General features: G+C 36.5%; 1 protein-coding gene across 27 annotated transcripts in view; it reads left to right on the top strand.

The window, feature by feature from the left end:
- Window positions 1-20,790, top strand: part of LOC127641325 (uncharacterized) — a 118,354-nt gene extending 97,564 nt beyond the window's left edge. For 3 of the 27 annotated variants that reach the window (XM_052124260.1, XM_052124261.1, XM_052124263.1), the window contains 6 exons: window positions 23-352; window positions 610-2,274; window positions 2,594-2,926; window positions 3,153-3,269; window positions 3,410-3,507; window positions 17,011-18,732. In XM_052124260.1, coding sequence (XP_051980220.1) covers window positions 2,250-2,274; window positions 2,594-2,926; window positions 3,153-3,269; window positions 3,410-3,507; window positions 17,011-17,121 — 684 coding nt within the window. In that variant the 5' untranslated portion in view covers window positions 23-352; window positions 610-2,249 and the 3' untranslated portion in view covers window positions 17,122-18,732. The other 24 variants (XM_052124276.1, XM_052124277.1, XM_052124275.1 and 21 more) reach the window with 21 other exon arrangements.
- Window positions 20,791-21,262: the final 472 nt, after the last annotated feature.

Genomic DNA, 21,262 nt, shown 5'->3' with positions numbered 1-21,262 from the left:
AAGTTTTTGCTTTCATCCCCAGTGTCTCTGCAGGCCCCAGTGGAAATCAAAGGTGTTGTTGGAGACTCTGTCATCTTGCCATGCTCTTATGAAGAAAGAGTGCTGAAGAACGAGGAAATTAATGTATTTTGGAGAAACAAACAAAGCAACAATGTTTATGATATTATAAACGGCCTTCCTTTAACAGATAAACAAGATCAAATATTCAAAGATCGAATAGAAAGTTTTGTCCCAGAGATCGCAAATGGAAACTTTTCCCTCACACTCAAAAATCTGAGCTTCGCTGATGCAGGGGAGTTCTTCTGCTCGATTGTAAATGTGAAAAAATCCTTTATAACACTGCAAGTAAGAGGTGTGTGGAAAGTGGAAACTGTCATTACTGATGTACAGTTTGGGTCATTTGTTAAATGGATGCAATGTGCAATGTCTGTTCAAATATATATTAAGCTTTAACACTTCTGTGGTAGATATGTTGTGTTTTTTATTTTATTTTTTATTATTACATCCAGCAAGCCTACTGCATACATTAATTATATTATTAGTTGTGTTTGTGTAATTAAAAGTGAAATATTAACTTGTTCCTTAATGTTTTGTTTTTTGGTTTTACAGCAAAGCCTACTCCAGAACCAACGTTTCAACCAATGAACAAAACAGAAAACTCTTCCATGAACCCACATCCAGAGAGGATTGTAACTGTCCTGATTGCTGTTTTAGGAATAATTTTGCACTATATATGAGCGTCTCTGTACTGTTTATGTTTTACCCCATGATGTGCCTTTCTGTTATCACAATTGGCTGTACCTGAAGCCCAAATGTATTTTATGTTTATTTTATTGTTAATCTGAACCATATTTTTAACCATTATGGGTAGCACTAAACAGGTCATATCTCTTGTGTGTTTATTCTTGTTCTCAATTAATCTGCGCAAGTAATAAGTATGACAGTTTAAATTAATTCTGCAATCGATTAAACATTTTTATTTAATTAATTACTTGGTGTCCTGATTAATTAATCGCACATACAAATATTTGCTGAGAAAGCCCCTCATATAAGAATAATTCAATATATAATGATTATACATATTTAAATCAATATACATTTTACTTAATTATCTTTAAATATTTCCAAATTATATATCTATAAAAATATTCAGATAATTAAAATGCATTACATTCTTGTAGCAGAAGAGTTAATCATTGATAAGACAATACAAAAAGCGGCTTTAGAATACAATGTATTGTTTACTACCATATTATTGATCATAAGTCGATCATTGGCATACAGTTCACAGCAATCCATTACACAAGTGAATTTGTCAATCAGTTGGAGATTTATTATGAGGGCTTGTTTATGGACCTGTCAAATTACACCTACGTCAGACGTCTCGGGTGTGTTGCTTTATAAACAAAAAATGTTTAGGTCACTGTGTCAAGTTAAATATAGTTTAATACTCAATCTTTAAACACATCTTTAGATCGCATTTGCGCTCCTTCGAGTGTTTTGAACTTCTGCCTACTGAAGTGTTTTCTTCACTGTATAAACTGTGTGTTGCTCATACAGCTGAAATTTCACTTACTGCCCTCTGGAGTAAACAGGTGGTACTACAAGCTTGCATTTCTCAGGAATCTTCCTTATTATGGTTTGTGGGCATGCGATTAATTGCAGTAATTTTTTTAAACATGTTATTTTTTGTCAAATTAATTGCACTGAATTAACGCGTTAAATCGACAGCCCTAATTTAAACAGAATAATAGAAGTACATAGCGGTGTAATGTTCTCGGTTAAAAAAAACACTAATTATATGTACTGTACTTTGTCTTTTTGTTCAATTTTTAAATACTTTTTTGCATTAAAATATAGATTGTGATGTGATTCCCCTTGGAGCTGGTTGCTTTGCTTAATGACTCTAATTAGGGCCGTAGTGTTCCTAATAAAGTTACCAGTGAGTGTTAAATTTTGGGTATGGTTCAAAGTGATCACCCATGGTGTTTTGAATGTAACATCACACCGTGAATAGTTAAAAATTGCTTTTAAAGCATATTTGACACAGTTTTGTAGTGTATTTATATCAACCAATGATATTGATTTAACACAAAAAATAAAGAGTGGAGTTCTATTAGAGCAGGCTGAGACCTCCCCCTCTTCTCTGTGTGTTTGAGGCTTTCATTTATATTTTGTGGTGTTTCCGCTCAAAGAAAGATGTTTGCTGTGGTAGAACATAGAGGTTGTGCTGAAATCTGAGTTACAAAATGAAGATCTTGCAGCTTCAAATCTGTGAGTTTTTGAATGCATTTAAATAAGATTAAAAAAAGTGTCTAGGATTATTCAGTGAATTATTTAGATTTTAGTAAGAGGATGGATACTGGTAATAACAAATCTATTATGCTATAAATGTGGTTCATGAGGACATTTCTAGTGTCCCCATAATTCAAATAGCTTAATAAAAAACAAACTAAACAATGTTTTTTGTGAGGGTTAGGGTATAGAATCTATAGTTTGTACAGTATAGAAATCATTATGTCTAGGGCGAGTCCTCATAAGAATAGCTGCACCAACATGTGTGTGTGTGTGTGTGTGTGTGTGTGTTTCATAGATCTGTTCATGTGGAATGAAGTCACAGAGGCTCTGACACAAATACAAGCATCTTCAGGAGATAATGTGACTTTAGTTTGTAATCTTGATATAGAGGAGATTTACTGGTACAAACAGAACTTTCCGGATCCTCCAGTGTTGCTATTACGCACTTACAGGAGCACATTTGAAGGAGCTGATTATGAAAACATCAGATTCAAACACAAATATTCACTGAAAACCAACAGCAGTTTGTTTATCAAAAATGTCACCGTTGAAGAATTAGGAGTTTATTATTGTGTGAAAACTGCTACACCACTTAAATTCAGCAGTGGCACCAAAATCTACATCACTGGTATGTTTTATTATTTTGTATTAATTTTCAATTTTCATATGTTTTTCCATGTTTTTCCATATGATCAATTTGTCAATATTGAATATACTGTGAATAAATAAAAAATTTACATTTAAACTCTTATTTTGACAACTTCCTCATTCAATGAAAAGATATATATAACATGTTAATTGAATAATCAATGAGTTAAGATTTATAGAATAAAAAAACACATTGCATTTTACAGATTTTGTCTACATGAATCAGACAGATTCAGATGATTGTCTACAACATCAGACACTGTGGAACAGTCTTACCATCACATCTGTCTTGCTGAATGCTTTCTTGATCATTGCTGTAATTGGTGTGTACTTTTGACTAAATCCAGATAAAGGTTATCTTGTTTAAAATGTACACTAATGTAATAATATTCCATGTGTTCTTTGTTTGTTTAAACTGTTGCAAAGTGAATTCAGTGATGTTTAAGTCATTCTTCTGTTTCAGGACTGGTGAAGATCTGCCTTGATGCAACGGGAAGAGATAAAAATACTTCAAATAAACCTCAGAGTACCACGGCAGCTCAAAACTCAAATGATCCACAGGTAGGAATAGTCTTTTCATAAATGTTAGCTTAATTCCTTACCATCATATACATAATATATACATATATATATGTAAATATTATCACATGACCAATCGTTGCTGGTTCAAACCAAATGATGCATCCAAGCCTCGTTAGTGATTCAAAAATGTCACTTCAGAAATAGTATCACGGCTTGTGCTGTTTCTACAAAGTTATTGGATAAACAAGGAATGTATGTGTGTGTGTGTGTGTGTGTGCTGTGAGTGAGTGAGTGAGAGAGAGAGCATGAAGATGGAGTGATGTCGATCACCTGTTGCCACACCTAAGCAGAGATGCTGTCAGCTATCTGAAGATCAGCTTTCTCCAGTGAAAAGCACTAGTGTCCAAACGTCTGGGGTATTTCTATTTCGATGAGTAGTCGGTGATCAAAGAATCTTTGCCACTAGCTAGATAATATATGTAATGTCACAAAAAGGCAAACAGTAACTCTTAACACATCTGCACTGCTCTTACACTTTAGTTTAGAACAGCACAAACACAAGAGGAGTGATAAACACTGTGAAGCGTCCGAGTGCTGATGGTGTCAGACCATTAGTGCTCATGGAACGTCTCTCGCCCAATTAGATTTGAGAACCGTGTGTGTGTCTGTGTGTATATATATACATACATACATACATGTATATATATATATAACATGACATAAACATCCACTGTATATTTCATTAAATTAAATTAACTGACATTTCTTTTAGAAAAAGTAATAGAGTAGCACACAGTATGTTGTCATATATGGCATTAATGGAAAATATCTTACTCTTTCAGTATGCTGAAATTGATTTGTCAATGCAACCCAGTGGAACCAGGCCTTGTCAGGACCAGAGCATCTATTCTCTTCTGCGGCCATTAGAAGTTGTATGAAGAAAAGGAAGAAAAGTAGGTTGCGTCATAGTCATAGTCTCAGTTTTTGTATTTTAATAATTTAACAATGTTACAAGATGTTTCTTAAATGGATTTGAATTATTTGTGTAAATTATTTTCATAATTTGGGGATATACAGTATACCAGTCTAAAGTTTGGACACACTGAATTTAAGTTTCTCTTGATCATGTCATAGTTTTGATGAATTTACCTATGAATTAAATCCTAAAGTTTATTACACTTTTTTTTCTTTTTTACTCAAAAAAACATTCTGTGTTATAAAAAACATTTACTGTATGAACACACAGAGTAATCAGTTTATAGTAATGTTCAGTTCTGAGATTGTTTGTCACACATTACATTCAAAGTTTAATAAATAATATAATAGGGAGAGAGGAATAGTTGTCACATGGATAAGTGGTCACAAAGGGACATATATCTAAATAACTATGAGGTTTAGACCATTTAAAAAATTAACTATCCCTGAGAAATATTTTGTACTGTAGAAATGGTCTTGTCTGTTGAATTGTGCTTAAATGTGGTCACACGCCATTTCTTTTTCTATAACAAAATCAAATCTAACATTGAGGACGCTAACATAATTTTCTTCTCTAATACTATTATACTGGTATATAAGAAATAATTTTCAGAGAGGAGATCTTGCTTATTTTTAACTTTGTTTTTAATATTAATAATCCTTTCCACCTATTGCCTATAAGCGGTAACCTCAACCATAGAGCAATGAGGTTTCTGAGGGTTGAAGAAGCTTCCAACCCAAGAAACGAGTTTCATGAAACTTCATGCAACAAATCATTTTAAACATTGAACACATCAGCTGATGTCCTGATGATAAATATAACTAATGACTAAGAACCAAAATGACTGTCCAACATTGTGTCATTTATGTGAAGTTATGTGATTAAGCTAAGTTTATGTCAGTTATTTGTTCCAAGTTATTTGCTACTTTATGTTTGTTTGTCTTGCCTTCAAATACAGCTGAAGTGGAATTCACATGAAAACAATCTCAATAAAGGTATTAAAGAGATAATGACTTTATGTTGGGCTTGCATATTTATTATTTATTCATATCTTTTATTTTTGTCCTTACATATAGCACACTGTTTCTGCACTACTCTACTTCATTGTGGGTAACGCATATGAAGTGTGGTTTTGTGCAAATGAAGTGCTCCATTGCTTTGTTCACTTGATAAACAACATGTTCATGCATGTATCTAGGCAGGTGCTTTACACCTTCACCAATCGATGATGTGTGAAGTTGACCTTTTGTCCATATTGTGTGACAAACAAGACTATAAATTAGAGCTGTCATAATTAAGATTACTATATATAAAATATTACATTACTTAGCCAGTTCCCCAGGTTACGGACTGCCAGGGGCCTTCAAAGTCTCAGGTCGTGTGGTCTGAGACAGCCAAAAGTAGTTGAGCACCGGCCGACCACTGGGGACTCTGAGCTCTTCAGCACATCAAAAGGAACAGAATGCAGGTGTCTTAAGATCTTTTCTCTTGACATGGCATCTTTAAACAGTGAGACACGGCACAGCGGTCAAACATATCCGTCTACCGCATGTGTACTTTAAAAAACACTAAAAGGAGTTTAGTCTGAACAGCCCCTGACTCTTACAGAAATCCTTCCTCATTCTCACAACAGAAAGTTCCACTAATTAATAAAGCAGTGCAAGTATTCAGTTCCCTTTCCATTATCCAGTTTGGGTAACACTATGTGGTTGGTTTGCTCAATCCCACTCGTGGTGCATGACAAATGGTCTTCTTTTGTTGATTCTCAATGGTGAGAAGGAAACTAGACTGCATCAAGTTGTAGCGTTTAATCAAACTGAAGATTTTGCAGCTTCAGCTCTGTAAGTTTAGTTTTCTTTATGAATGTCTTTTCATGTGCGTGTAAATGACACGACTAGTCAAAAATTTGAAAAATGTGTGAACTTTAAACATGTTTGATCAAAAGTTATGCCAAATTTACTGACATTGTGTATGCAAATATAAATTGTGCTTAAGTGGTTTTATTTTAATGCAAAATAAAGATTTTTAATAAAACCGTCGACCAGATGGTGAATGTGCATGCGTACATACATCATACATGGGAACTTATACAATAGCGCTTGTCAGTAATTCATCTAAATTCAGGGTACATTAACTTTCAGAAGCATCATGTCGATTTACCATGTGATAGCTGTCCTGTGCTATGGACTCAATGTAAGGTTAAGCATTTGATATACGTAGGTATAAGTTAGGCTGGACTATCTATGCTATTTACAAATTAATAATATAAATTTTTACTAGCTGTTTTTATTCAATATTTTCATTAAAGCTGTTACAATAAAAACTGAATAATGTTCTTAGTGTTTTCTTTCAATATTTTTACTAATGACACCAACTAGTGTTAAAAATGACATTGGGGTATATTGTAACAATGGAAGTCCTTGTGTTCCAAGTCTTCTGAAGCCATACAATATCTTTGCCAATAACAGTTTGAAATAGAAGTCATTATTTGCTTTTTTTAAATGTTACAAGCATGTGAGATTTGAGAGCTCCATAAGAGGGGAAGATTTATAGCGAATAACAAATTGAATTTCGGTCTGTTCCTCACACAATGTGTCTTTCATATGTCTTAAGACTTGAAGCACAGAATTCATTCAAACTACTTATATGGTACTCTAATGGTGCTTTTTCCTTTTTGTAGCTTGACAGTAGTATAAATCAGCATCCACATTTGTTGTATTGAAAAGAGTAGATCGGACATCTCCTTTATTTGTTACATGGAAGACAGAAAAAATCACATAACAACATTCTGATTCACAACTTTGTGTCTAGTTAAGATACGTCTGCTCTGTTCTGAACAGGTAACTGTTCTTACCTGTGGCTAACACCTCTATAAACTGTTCTGACAAGCTGTCTGAATGTTCCACTGGTTTTGCACAATACAAGTAATTAACCACAAAGTCTCACCTTCTTCAAGAGTTTTTCTTTTGACGTTAGGTGACTTTGTGCATCATTTTCTTCTGAATTTCATAAGTGAATTTGTAGGTGTTGTAAAACAAATTTGTGCATTAAGAGAAATATGTTCTGTGTGTTAAAGAGAGCACAACGTTGGTTTCCTGAAAGGATGATGTGTCAAGAATCTGACACCCTGGGAGCACCTCTCAAGGGTCATTGACTATGAAACCCTTTACAATCATACCAATTTGACTGTCTGGTTACACTTGGTGCCCTGTCTTAAGATAACATCATCATGGGCATATAAGCCGAATCCCAGCATCACACGATCAGGACTTTTGGACTGAAGGAAAGAGAGCGTATCTCTCATTCCCTTAACAGTGAAAAATCAGTAGTCTTATCCAGTTTTCATGAGAGCACTAATTCTAAGTTATGTTTTTATGCCAACGCAAAGTGCAAGTGGCCGTGGGTGGGATTTTTTGCACTACTGTGGGTGTATTGTGTGTAAATGAAGTGCCACAAAGCACAATTAGCTATTTTCTTGATAAATAGGTATTTGCACTAAGACGTTTCAAAAGCAGGTCTTAGCTTAGCATATTTTTTGACCCCCACAAAATAATGTAAATCCATATTTCTATTCTTCTATATTCATTACATAGTCCATGTACACTACCAGCTTCTTATGAATGTGCTGTCTTTGTTTATATCTCTGGTGCTTGACAGGGAATGGACTGTATAATAGGACAGAGATGGTGCCGAAGAAGAATCTCCCTTGACCCAATTAGCGCCTTGCACACGTGATTTCACCAAACATACTTGCGCCTAGACTTAGCACATGCTTGCACGAAAATACGAATACTTCATGGCCTTGCCTGCTGATAGCTTATGACTTATGGCACCATGCTGTGCTTAGCACTCACACTTTTAAAATAGGCCCCATTGTCTCCTCAAAGGATGCGATAGAGACGATATCCATGGACAATGCTCACAAAGGTTTTTACAGCCGCTATTTCCTAGTTGCCAAAAAGGATTACGTCCCATTTTGGATTTGAGATGTTTGAACCAGATACTCGCAAAGCTTTCCTTCAAGATGGTTACTCAGAAGCAGATTTTGTCCAGCGTACACCCTATGGATCTGGTTTTTGCAATCGACATGGAAGGTGGAAGACCCTCACATTATTGAGATTTGCCTTCGAGGGGAAGGATTACCAGTTCAAAGTTTTGCCCTTCGGCTTGTTTCTAGCACCTCACATATTCACAAAATGTGTCAATCTGGCGCTCACTCCACTGAGGCTAAGCGGTATTAACGTTCTGAATTACGTCGATGGTTAGTTGCTTTTAGCAATGACAGTGCATTGTCAAAGTATATCATTCAAAACACTGAGATGTCAAGTTCATTTTAAAAGAAACTTTAGTCTGATTATGAGTATTTTAAAATGTAATTTAATCCAATTACAAGTACTTGATTTTTGTAATATGATTACACAATCCAGATTGCATGTAATCGGTTACTACTCAGCACTGCTGGTTGTAATGGGGGAGAGTAAATAATGACAATTTTCAATTGAATGCATTTTGGGTTTAACTCAAAATGACCCCTACCCCCTACCATAATATGTCATTCCTCTAGAGGACAGTTTAGGGCTTTGGAGTGGCCACTGTACTGTTTATTACTGTAATCTGAGCTAGTACTTTTTATTTACAAATGTTTCCTGTCTAAGTCAAAAAATGTCTGAGTTTTGCATTCAGCCCAAAGAAGGATTCTGCTTTCACTGGCTTCATATAAATTATAGAAATAGAATTTTAGGAATTTTTATTTCACATAAAAATAGGAAATGTAGTCTTTTGTTTTTGACACATTATATATTTAATGTGGTTGTATTTTAAAATGATTAGTAATTTAAATCAACTGCTATATACTATGCAATTCCCAAACAAATCTGAAAATATACAGTGGATATAAAAAGTCTGCACACCCCTGTTAAAATGACAGGTTTTTGTGATGTAAAAGAATGAGACAAAGATAAATCATGTCAGAACTTTTTCCACCTTTAATGTGACCTGTAATGTGAACAATTCAATTGAAAAACAAACTGAAATCTTTGAGGAAAAAAAAAAAACAACTTACAATAACCTGGTTGCATAAGTGTGCACACCCTCTTATAACTGGGGATGTGGCTGTGTTCAGAATTAACCAATCACATTCAAACTCATGGTTCTCCTCTCTATTCAAAAGTACCCATGTTTTCTGAAGCAATATAAAGCTCTGCTGCCCTCTGGAGGGATATTTGTCAAACAGAGCCAAGTATGCTGCAGGCTGAAGATCTCCAAATGGGTGCAGAATCTCCAAAAGAGGGTGGCATTACTTCAGAAGAGGGCAGGTTTATATTTAATAAAATATGGAAAGGGTTAGGTAGAGGCTCTATATCTTTGCTGGCTGTTTGTAGCTCCCGCCCATTTTTGAAGCTCTGCCTGCAGCTATATGCATCTCAGCAGTCTTCTTATTTTGTGTATATTGTATATTTTATATTATTAGGTGAATATTGTGTTGTGTAACAGATGTGTAAACTGTGTTATGTGTAAATCAGATGTTTATTGTAATTGTCATTCTGCTATGTTGCTTGGAACCACACCCAAGAATTTCACCCACTGTTGCACTTGTGTATATGTTTGAGTGACAATAAAGGGATCTGATTTTGATTTGATCAGAGTAGTAGTACAGTGACCTAAATCATCAGATTTTATGTTTGCAACCCTGAAAACCACAAACAAATCTATGTAAGGTAACATATTACATGACGCAGCCTATGTAAAGTGGTTTGTGTTGATCACAATGTGTTTTGTGTATACTGAATTATTGGTATGCACATGAAACCTTCAAATTCAAGAGCCATTTAGAAATGAAGTACTCAAACTATCAAGACAATGTAATGCAAAATAGTTTTTTTCCTATTCAGGCTATGTAATGTTAATAATTGTGCATATTGTTTTGCCTATGCAGTTCCTGGTCATTTTATTCAGTTTCAATGTTTGATTTTAAGGTTTGAAATTTTGAATGTAAAAATGTGGTTCCATCAGTACCAGCTCTCCCTTTAGGCATAAACGTAAAGTTGCCTAGGGCCCCCAATCCGCCAGGGGGCCCCCACACTGTTAAAGACATTATAAGTACTACATACTGACGTGGGCCCCCACACAAATGTTTGCTAGGACCGGCACTGGGTTCCATGTTGAGTCCTCATTAGTATGATATGACATCATTTTCATATTTGTAGAACTATTCCAGTCAACTCAGCAGTCCAGTGATTGCAAAGTCATTATGTACAAACATTTGAGACAAACATTTTACAGCAGGTGTTGGCAACATTAGGCACACAGGTTTTAAAGGAAAACTTGACCTCAAAATGGTAATTCTTTTATCATTTACTTATTTGTCTCTACTTCATCACAATGGCTGCATAACCCAGTATGATGCTTTTTTATTTTATATAAATTTCCATTTAATCCAGTGTGACCTATGTGTATTCTTGTTAATATTGATCCTTCTGTTATTCTTAATAAAACTGTCATTCCTCCACCTGAACCCACATTTTTCCTGTGTCTTAAATAAGTGTCTCCCCTTCATTTCTCTATCCCAAAACTTCTGCTAGATATTATTTGCAGCTTTACAAATAAGTGCCTTGGCTTCTGATTTGCTGATATGTATTATGAGTTTGACATTATTGAATTTTATTATTTTTTGCTAGTTTAACTTCCTTTTAATGGTGGATCACAAACTTTAAAAGAGTTCATTACTGCCACCTGCTGTTATCTGGGACCTATTCCTCCCACCCCTTCTCCCTCCCCCATCCCAGAAACAAGCCCTGCATCTCAAACTGGACCCTATCCACACTAAACTGTACCCGAGATGAGAATTAGAGTGTCCTAAATCATAGTATGTGGAAATGAGTTGCTCGGATGGTCTACTATTTCCGGTAAATTTGTGAACACTCTTTTGGCTAATAGTGATCCTAGATTTTTCCTTTAGTTGATGAAGAATCATAAGATCACATCTTTAATTTTAAATATAACTGCTATCAGTATTATATTTAATCTACAACACATTGTGAATGTCAACATCATTCACTGAAAAGAGATAATTTGGTTTGCATTAACTACACTTTAATACATTCATCATTATATCAAAACATCAGCAGCAAAAGTGGCAGTGTTAGTGGTCTGTTGACACATTTTTGTTTGCTGTTTACAGAATCAGAATCAGAGTGAGCTTTATTGCCAAGTATGCTTACACACACACACAAGGAAATTATCATGGTGACAGAAGCTTCCTGTGCAAAGAGAATGAAACCATATACATACATACAAACATATGCATTTAAACATATTATATAGTGACATAAAAAATAAATAAAATAAGATATAACAGATAAAAAAGAAAAAAAAACAATAGAGCAATAATGTTGATAGAATATTTTATATATAGATATATACTGTTATGTGCAGGTGATGTAATGTGTTGAAGAAGAGGTTGTTAAAGAATATAAATGAAATATGGATATAAAATCTTTAAAAAAAAGATTTACCTTAAAATTACAATGAAAATGTTTTAATTGTTAGTATGGACATAAACCTTTACATAATGAGCTACATATTTTATTACAGATGATTATTGTCATTTTACATAAATTTGTCTGTAATTTTAGAAAACAGAAAAAATATAGTAAAATAATATAGTAATTTTTCCGTACAAATATGAGAAATACATGTAATTTGTCATTATTGTCATAAAATGTAAAATTCCAGTTGGATTGTTAATTTATATATAATGTCTGGAATTTGACAGAGTTTTGTATGTAAATAATAATAATAATAAAAACGGAAAACTACTGTAAAAGAGTTATTTTCTGTAAAATTATGATGTTTTTTTTTACAGTGTAAGCATGGATTGATTGAATATTGCGCATGGTTGCATTGACAAAAGGAAAGTGTTTGGGGGCAGTTTTAACTGTTCGTGAGGTGAATGGCCTGAGGGAAAAAACTGTTCCTGTGAATGGCTGTTCTGGTGCTCAGTGCTTTGTAGCGCCAGCCAGAGGGCAACAGTTTGAAAAGGAAGTGTGCAAAGTGATTTTACCAGCCATTATTGTCACTCTGGATGTGTACATTTCTAGCAGGGTGAGTAGTGGAGCGCCAATAATCTTCTCCAAACTATCCTTTGAAGTCTTCTGATGTCTGACTTGGTAGCTGAACCAAACCAGACAGTTAAAGAAGTGCAGAGGACAGACTCAATGACTGCTGAGAAGAACTGTATCAACAGTGCCTGTGGCAGGTTGAACTTCCTCAGCTGGCAAATGAAGTACAACCTCTGCTGGGCCTTTTTCAAAATTGAGTCTATGTGGGTCTCCCACTTCTGGTCCTGTGAGATGGAAGTGCCCAGGAACTTGAATGTTCCCCGCCTGTCGCTCACTTCGACGTTGTGTCAAAGAAGCGACACTAGGGGTCTCTCTTGAGCTCGAATATACCTCTGATCTATGAAAAAGGCCAATGAGAAGTTGGCAGACATAATTTGCATGTCCCTACCCGGACATACGGGTATAAAGGTGGGGGAAATGTGTCTGTTTCATTCAGAAATTTTCTTCGGAGCCGATGGTTGTGTATGCAGTGAGCTGCGCACTTCAGCAGCTTTCTCCTTCTCTGCACAGCGGCGTTGAACGTCCTTTTCAGGACGCATCTTTATAAAGATGCCTTTCCGCCCCTGTGTAGTTCCTGGATGCGGTAGAGTGCTCTCCGCTTCAGACGGCCACAGGCTCTGTCTCGTGTGTATGGGCTGCGATCACACCGAGGCAGCATTTGTGGATGGTTCATGTTCTCACCGCGAGAGCATGACCATGGCAACGTTGCGGTCATGGCTTTCCTTCATCCGAAGGAACGCATTCCACTTGCAGCAGGTGTCCCGACGCATCCTGGTCACGACCGACACCTCCAAATTGGGTTGGAGCGCCGTGTGCAACGGGCACACAGCTGCGCTGGCATATCAACTGCCTAGAGTTGTTGACTGTATTCTTTGCCAAGGCCGCGTACGCTCCCGCCACATGTCACAACTCGTGCACCTCACAACAGGTGCTGTGCAAGGTCAGGGAGGACGAGGACCAAGTCACTCTAGTGGCTGCCTATTGGCCCACCCGGGCTTGGTTCTCGGACCTCGTACTCCTCGCGACAGCCCCTCCCTGGCAAATTCCCCTGAGGAAAGACCTTCTTTCTTAGGGACTGGGCATGCTCTGGCATCCGCACCCAGACCTCTGGAACCTCCACGTCTGGCCCCTGGACGGGATGCGGAAGATCTAGCTGATCTACCACCTGCCGTCGTAGACACAATCAACCAAGCCAGAGCCCCTTCTACCAGGCAACTTTAAGCCCTAAAGTGGCACTTGTACGCGAATTGGTGTTCTTCTCGGGCCGAAGACCCACAAAGGTGTGCAGTCAGGTCAGTACTCTCCTTTCTGCAGGAGAGGTTGGAGGGGAGACTGTCCCTGTCCACCTTGAAGGTGTATGTAGCTGCTATTGCAGCCCACCACAACGCAGTAGACGGCAAGTCTTTGGGTAAGCACGACTTGATTATCAGGTTCCTAAGAGGCGCCCGGAGGTTAAATCCCTCCCGGCCAAGCCTGTTCCCCTCCTGGGATCTCTCAGTGGTCCTCTCGGGCCTTCAGAGACCCCCCTTCGAGCTGCTAGAATCAGTTGGACTCAGGACCCTCTCCCTAAAGACGGCCCTGCTCATCGCGCTTGCCTCCATCAAGAGGGTCAGGGAACCTGCAAGCGTTCTCTGTCAGCGACACTTGCCTGGAATTAGGTCCGGCAGACACACATGTGATCCTAAGACCACGGCTGGGGTACGTGCACAAGGAACCTACCATGCCAGGTAGTGAACCTGCAAGCGCTGCCCCGGGAGAAGGCAGACCCAGTCCCTTCGTTGCTGTGTCCGGTGTGTGCTTTGCGTACCTATTTGGACCGCACGCAAAACTTTAGACGTTCTGAGCAGCTGCTTTGGTGGACAGCGGAAAGGGAACACTGTCTCCAAACAGACGCTCTCACACTGGGTGGTGGATGCCATTTCATTGGCCTATCGCACTACAGACCCCCGGTCGCCGTGTCTGTAGCAACTCCTCCCTCCAAAGAGGCGGGTGTTTTCTCCACAGGGTCTTTTCCCCCTGAAAGAATAGGAAACTGGGTAAGACCCCCTTACCCGAAGGGCCCCAGCCGTTGACTCTATGTGAGAAACATAGAGAGAAAAGAGGCCCGGCTAGGCTCGGCCCGTTCAGCCTGTGTAGGGTACAACATGTAGGTAAGAACATTGGCGGCTGTTCTGGTTCTATATCAGGCTCAGGTCCATCAAAATTGTCGTCAAGAGGAATAGGAAATGTTTGTCCTGGACTTGACTACAGTGATTGAGGAGGAAGATAGATCCCCAGTGGATGTAATGAAGACAGTCCAAGATGTTCCTACAAGAAAACCTAAACGTTCCTCAGCTACAAACCAGGATGGTGACAGCTATGAGTTGCTTCTGAAACGGGAAACCGAAAGAGCAGAAGTACAAATTGAACCGGGTAAAGAACAAATCTTGCTTACCCAACTGCAGCAGAAAAAAGTGCAGATGGAGATACATCTCCTAAAGGCAGAGATGGAAAGAGATGGTATCTGTCCTGTAAATTATTTTTGACTATTGGATAGTTTTGTTTTTGTTTTGTTATTTAACATTATAACAAATTAAGGAATGTAAAATGTTTCTGTTTATTACAGTGTTTCTGTTTCTTAAAATTAAAACAAACAATGGCTATTTGTGGCCACCGGTATTTTGCCTACCTGTTGTTCTTTGCTAAGCCAGTAGGCTACACAGTTGGTTCCATTTCAGGCTCTGGTAAACAGGATTTGGTAATCCTGAAATTTGGTATTTGGATCACAGTGATCCAATCCAATGTTTCTTTAAAAAACTGGCATAAAAGTAAGATGATCAGGTGATCCTGTATAGCAAAACATGTGATTTCCAAATCTGGATCAATTTTGAAAAACTTGGCCCAGAGGATTAAACTAATATTAAACTAAAAGAATATTTAGCATATTTGACAATCACTGATCTTGTAGTGTATTTATATCAACAAATGATATTGATTTAACACAAAAAATAAAGAGTGGAAAAATAGAGTTCTATTAGAGCAGGCTGAGACCTCCCCCTCTTCTCTGTGTGTTTGAGGCTTTCATTTATATTTGTGGTGTTTCCGCTCAAAGAAAGATGTTTGCTGTGGTAGAACATAGAAGTTGTGCTGAAATCTGAGTTACAAAATGAAGATCTTGCAGCTTCAAATCTGTGAGTTTTTGAATGCATTTAAATAAGATTTAAAAAAAGTGTCTAGGATTATTCAGTGAATTATTTAGATTTTTATAATAATGTGTGTTTTTATTTATTTATTTTCCTATATTATTTTTCATAGATCTATTCATGTGGAATGAAGTCACAGAGGCTCTGACACAAATACAAGCATCTTCAGGAGATAATGTGACTTTAGTCTGTAATCTTGATATAGAGGAGATTTACTGGTACAAACAGAACTTTCCGGATCCTCCAGTGTTGCTATTACGCACTTACAGGAGCACATTTGAAGGAGCTGATTATGAAAACATCAGATTCAAACACAAATATTCACTGAAAACCAACAGCAGTTTGTTTATCAAAAATGTCACCGTTGAAGAATTAGGAGTTTATTATTGTGTGAAAACTGCTACACCATTTAAATTCAGCAGTGGCACCAAAATCTACATCACTGGTATGTTTTATTATTTTGTATGAATTTTCAATTTTCATATGGATGTTTTTCCATATGATCAATTTGTCAATATTTAATATACTGTGAATAATTAAAAAATTTACATTTAAACTCTTATTTTGACAACTTCCTCATTCTATGAAAAGATATATAATAACATGTTAATTGAATAATCAATGAGTTAAGATTTATAGAATAAAAAAACACATTGCATTTTACAGATTTTGTCTACATGAATCAGACAGATTCAGATGATTGTCTACAACATCAGACACTGTGGAACAGTCTTACCATCACATCTGTCTTGCTGAATGCTTTCTTGATCATTGCTGTAATCGGTGTGTACTTTTGACTAAATCCAGATAAAGGTTATCTTGTTTAAAATGTACACTAATGTAATAATATTCCATGTGTTCTTTGTTTGTTTGAACTGTTGCAAAGTGAATTCAGTGATGTTTAAGTCATTCTTCTGTTTCAGGACTGGTGAAGATCTGCCTTGATGCAACAGGAAGAGATAAAAATACTTCAAATAAAGCTCAGAGTACCACGGCAGCTCAACACTGGAAGGATTTACAGGTAGGAATAGTCTTTTCATAAATGTTAGCTTAATTTCCATCATACCCATCCAAGTGATTCTTGCAGTCGTAGAATATCGGTTAGTAACATAGTAAAATAGTATAATACATGTACACTAATACAAAATAACATAGACAAAATCCACTGTTTAAATTAACTGACATTTCTTTTATAAAAAGCAATAGAGTAGCACACAGTATGTTGTCATATATGGCATTAATGGAAAATATCTTGCTCTCGCAGTGTGCTGAAATTGATTTGTCAATGCAACCCAGTGGAACCAGGACTTGTCAGGACCAGAGCATCTATTCTCTTATTTTTTACAGCCAACAAAATCTGTATGAAGAAACTTAGATTATGTTATAGTGTTTGTATTTTAATTGTTTAACAATGTTAAAAGATGCTTCTTAGATAGGTTTGAAGTCTTTGTTCATTTGTTTTCATATTGCAGGGATATACAGTATCCTATATAATAGTAAGTTTGGACACACAGAATTTAAGTTTCTCTTGATCATTTCATAGTTGTGATGACTTTACTTTTATTCTAAAATGTTATTTCAGACAATGTTGTCTCGAACTGAATCTTTTACATTTGACTTTTTCATACACACTATCGGTCAAAAGTTTTGAAACACTTGACTGAAATGTTTCTCATGATCTTAAATATCTTTTGATCTGAAGGTGTATGCTTAAATGTTTGAAATTAGTTATGTAGACAAAAATATAATTGTGCCACCATATTAATTTATTTCATTATAAAACTACAATTTAATAATAAAAAAAAGGACCGAATAATAAAGAAAAGCAGTCAATAAGTGCCCAGCATAGATGGGAACTTCTTCAATACTGTTTAAAAAGCATCGCAGGGTGAAACCTCAAGATAATGTGAAGAGTACATGTCCATAAATTATAGGCAAAAGGTGACTACTTTGAAGATGCTAAAATATAACACAGTTTTGATTTATTTTGGATTTTGTTTAGTCACAACATAATTCCCATAATTCCATTTATGTTATTCCATAGTTTTGATGACTTTACTGTTATTCTAAAATGTGAATATATATATATAAAATAAAGAATGAAGTGAATAAAGATAGTGTAAATATTATGTGCATTAAAAAGTATTTACAGTATTAACAAACAGTAATCAATTCATAGTAATGTTCAGTTCTGAGATTGTTTGTCACACATTACATTAAAGTTTACAGATCATTACAATAAAAATATAATTCAAAAACTAAATGCATTAAAGAGATACCAGGCTAGTTAGTTAAGTGGTCATAAAGGGCTATATATCACAATAATCATAAAGGTTTGTCTTATTTTTTGCACTAAAACTGTCACGATTCCCTGTTGTCTGCTCTGTGTTTCTCCCCTGTCACCTGTCCCGAACTACACTTCCCATAATCCCCTGCCCTCATCACTGCCAGTGTCATTGTTCTCACCTGTGTGTAATTCAATCATCATCCTTCTGTATTTAAGCTCTGTTGTTTGTTCATTTGTTGTCGGTCGTCAAATGTGAATGTTATGGTTGTCCGTGATTGTGTTCCTGCCCGTGCCTTCCGTGGATGTTTCTCATGTTTATACTTTGTTTTCCCCTCGTGGATGTTTTGTTTGTTCCCTGTGTTGTTCAGTTACTGTTGTGGAGTTACCTTGTTCACTCTTTTGTTCCTTCATTAAAGAGATGCATTTAGATCCTCACTCCTCGTCTTCCCTCGTCTGATTCATAACAAAAACCCATAATAAGTTGACTGAATATAGTAATTGTTTTGGTGAGTCCGTTGGTTTGTTTCAGTTTGTTTTTACATGTTCTCTCTATTTATTCAGGTGTTGCTGGCTCGCATAATCGGCGTTGCCATGGGATCCTTGATTGTTTCTATGGTAACGCTGATTATTCCAGCTTGCTGTGAGCGAGTGGCACCTGATCACCAATTCCCTATCTACCTCACTATGTTTCGTGTTTGTCGCTCAATTGTTGTTTGAGTTCTGTTACTTGCCTCTCTCTCTCTCTGCCCTAGTATATCCTGTATCTTTGTACTTTGTATTGGTTGCCAGTCTGTGCTGTCTGTGCCGGGATTGTGCTTACCTTCTATTCTGTTGCCTCACCTCTCTTGATGCTTCTGAGTTCCCCTCAGCGATACTCTACTGTACTGGATCTGCGCCGCACACGACCACTACACACACACGCGCACACACAAGCCTACGAACACACCATTTATCTCCAGCAGCAGTCGGTGCTGGGTTCCCCTCACAAATCTTTACCAGCCTAGCTGTGTCTGTTAAATAAACTGATAACTGTTATCTGCATTTGGATCTTTTGTCTCATCTTTCCTGACAGTAATGGCATTGACATTATGTTAATTAAGACATTCATTATCAAGACAATTACATTAATTAAGTTCACTTAACTTGGTGTTCATATAGAATTAGTCGCAAGTACACAAAACTGAGATTTTCTATTTAATTGATTTTATTTCAACTTACGTTTTATTAAATGGACTAAAAATGATTTCATACAATAACACAGCTTTAATAATGAAGATTCAAATTTATACTTGGACAATAATTAAATGCTTATAATAAATAAATCGAAAATTCTCCACAAAAATGCATAGACACCTGTACTTCTTTTGCACGTGCACAAGCAGAACGTAGATAGTGTTAACTGTATAACTTGGACATGTGACAACAATGCCCCCATACAGTATGTTCCCTTTGAACAAAGAAACATAACTAAATAATTCAAGCACAAGGAATTGTGGGTATCCCCTATATAAGTTATTGACTCAATAAGTCAATGGATTTTTAAGAAAAATAAGTTAAAAGGATTTACATGTTTGAGCTATTAGCCCAAAACTTGAAATTTCAATCAATGTTTAATGAAGACAACTTGATTCCTCCAGCAATGACAACATTTGGGTATACTGTGGAGAAATATGCCTTTCGTACAGTAATATATAACATTGTGGACGCTAACATCATTTTCTTCTCTAATACCATTATATTGGTATATAAGAAATAATTTTTCAGAGAGGAGATCTTGCTTATTTATAACTTTGTTTTTAATATTAATAATCCTTTCCACCTATTGCCTATAAGCGGTAACCTCAACCATAGAGCAATGAGGTTTCTGAGGGTTGAAGAAGCTTCCAACCCAAGAAACGAGTTTCATGAAACTTCATGCAACAAATCATTTTAATCATTGAACACATCAGCTGATGTCCTGATGATAAATATAACTAATGACTAAGAACCAAAATGACTGCCCAACATTGTGTCATTTATGTGAAGTTATGTGATTAAGCTAAGTTTATGTCAGTTATTTGTTCCAAGTTATTTGCTACTTTATGTTTGTTTGTCTTGCCTTCAAATACAGCTGAAGTGGAATTCACATGAAAACAATCTCAATAAAGGTATTAAAGAGATAATGACTTTATGTTGGGCTTGCATATTTATTATTTATTCATATCTTTTATTTTTGTCCTTACATATAGCAAACTGTTTCTGCACTACTCTACTTCATTGTGGGTAACGCATATGAAGTGTGGTTTTGTGCAAATGAAGTGCTCCATTGCTTTGTTCACTTGATAAACAACATGTTCATGCATGTATCTAGGCAGGTGCTTTACACCTTCACCAATCGATGATGTGTGAAGTTGACCTTTTGTCCATATTGTGTGACAAACAAGACTATAAATTAGAGCTGTCATAATTAAGATTACTATATATAAAATATTACATTACCTAGTCAGTTCCCCAGGTTACGGACTGCCAGGGGCCTTCAAAGCCTCAGGTCGTGTGGTCTGAGACAGCCAAAAGAAGTTGAGCACCGGCCGACCACTGGGGACTCTGAGCTCTTCAGCACATCAAAAGGAACAGAATGCAGGTGTCTTAAGATCTTTTCTCTTGACATGGCATCTTTAAACAGTGAGACACGGCACAGCGGTCAAACATATCCGTCTAGTGCATGTGTACTTTAAAAAACACTAAAAGGAGTTTAGTCTGAACAGCCCCTGACTCTTACAGAAATCCTTCCTCATTCTCGCACAGCTTGTTTCATACAGTAATCAGCTATGTGGGAAGCCAATCATTTCTAAAGTGTGAGAAAGTTCCACTAATTCATTAAGCAGTGCAAGGTTTCAGTTCCCTTTGTGCTACCCAGTGTGGGTAACACTTTTTGGTTCAGTTGGATTGCTCAGTCATGGTGCATGATGCATGGTCTTGATTCTGTAGCTCTCAAATAGCTCTTGGGCAAAGTTTAATCTCAATGGTGAGAAAAAATCTAGACTGCATCAAGTTGCAGCAGTTGAAGATTCTGCAGATTCGGTTCTGTACGGCTATGTTCAGACTATAGGCAAATCAGATTTTTTTCTCAAATCAGATCTTTTCCTCAAATCAGATCTTTTCAGGCAGACCGTATGCAGTATTAATTTGCAAGTGATCAAATCAGATTTGCGCATTAAGACATAACCAACATATCTGCATGGGTTGCTTT

The sequence above is a fragment of the Xyrauchen texanus genome, chromosome 50 (assembly GCF_025860055.1).
Source record: "Xyrauchen texanus isolate HMW12.3.18 chromosome 50, RBS_HiC_50CHRs, whole genome shotgun sequence".
Lineage (NCBI taxonomy): Eukaryota > Metazoa > Chordata > Actinopteri > Cypriniformes > Catostomidae > Xyrauchen > Xyrauchen texanus.
This window is presented reverse-complemented; position numbering and strand designations above follow the sequence as displayed.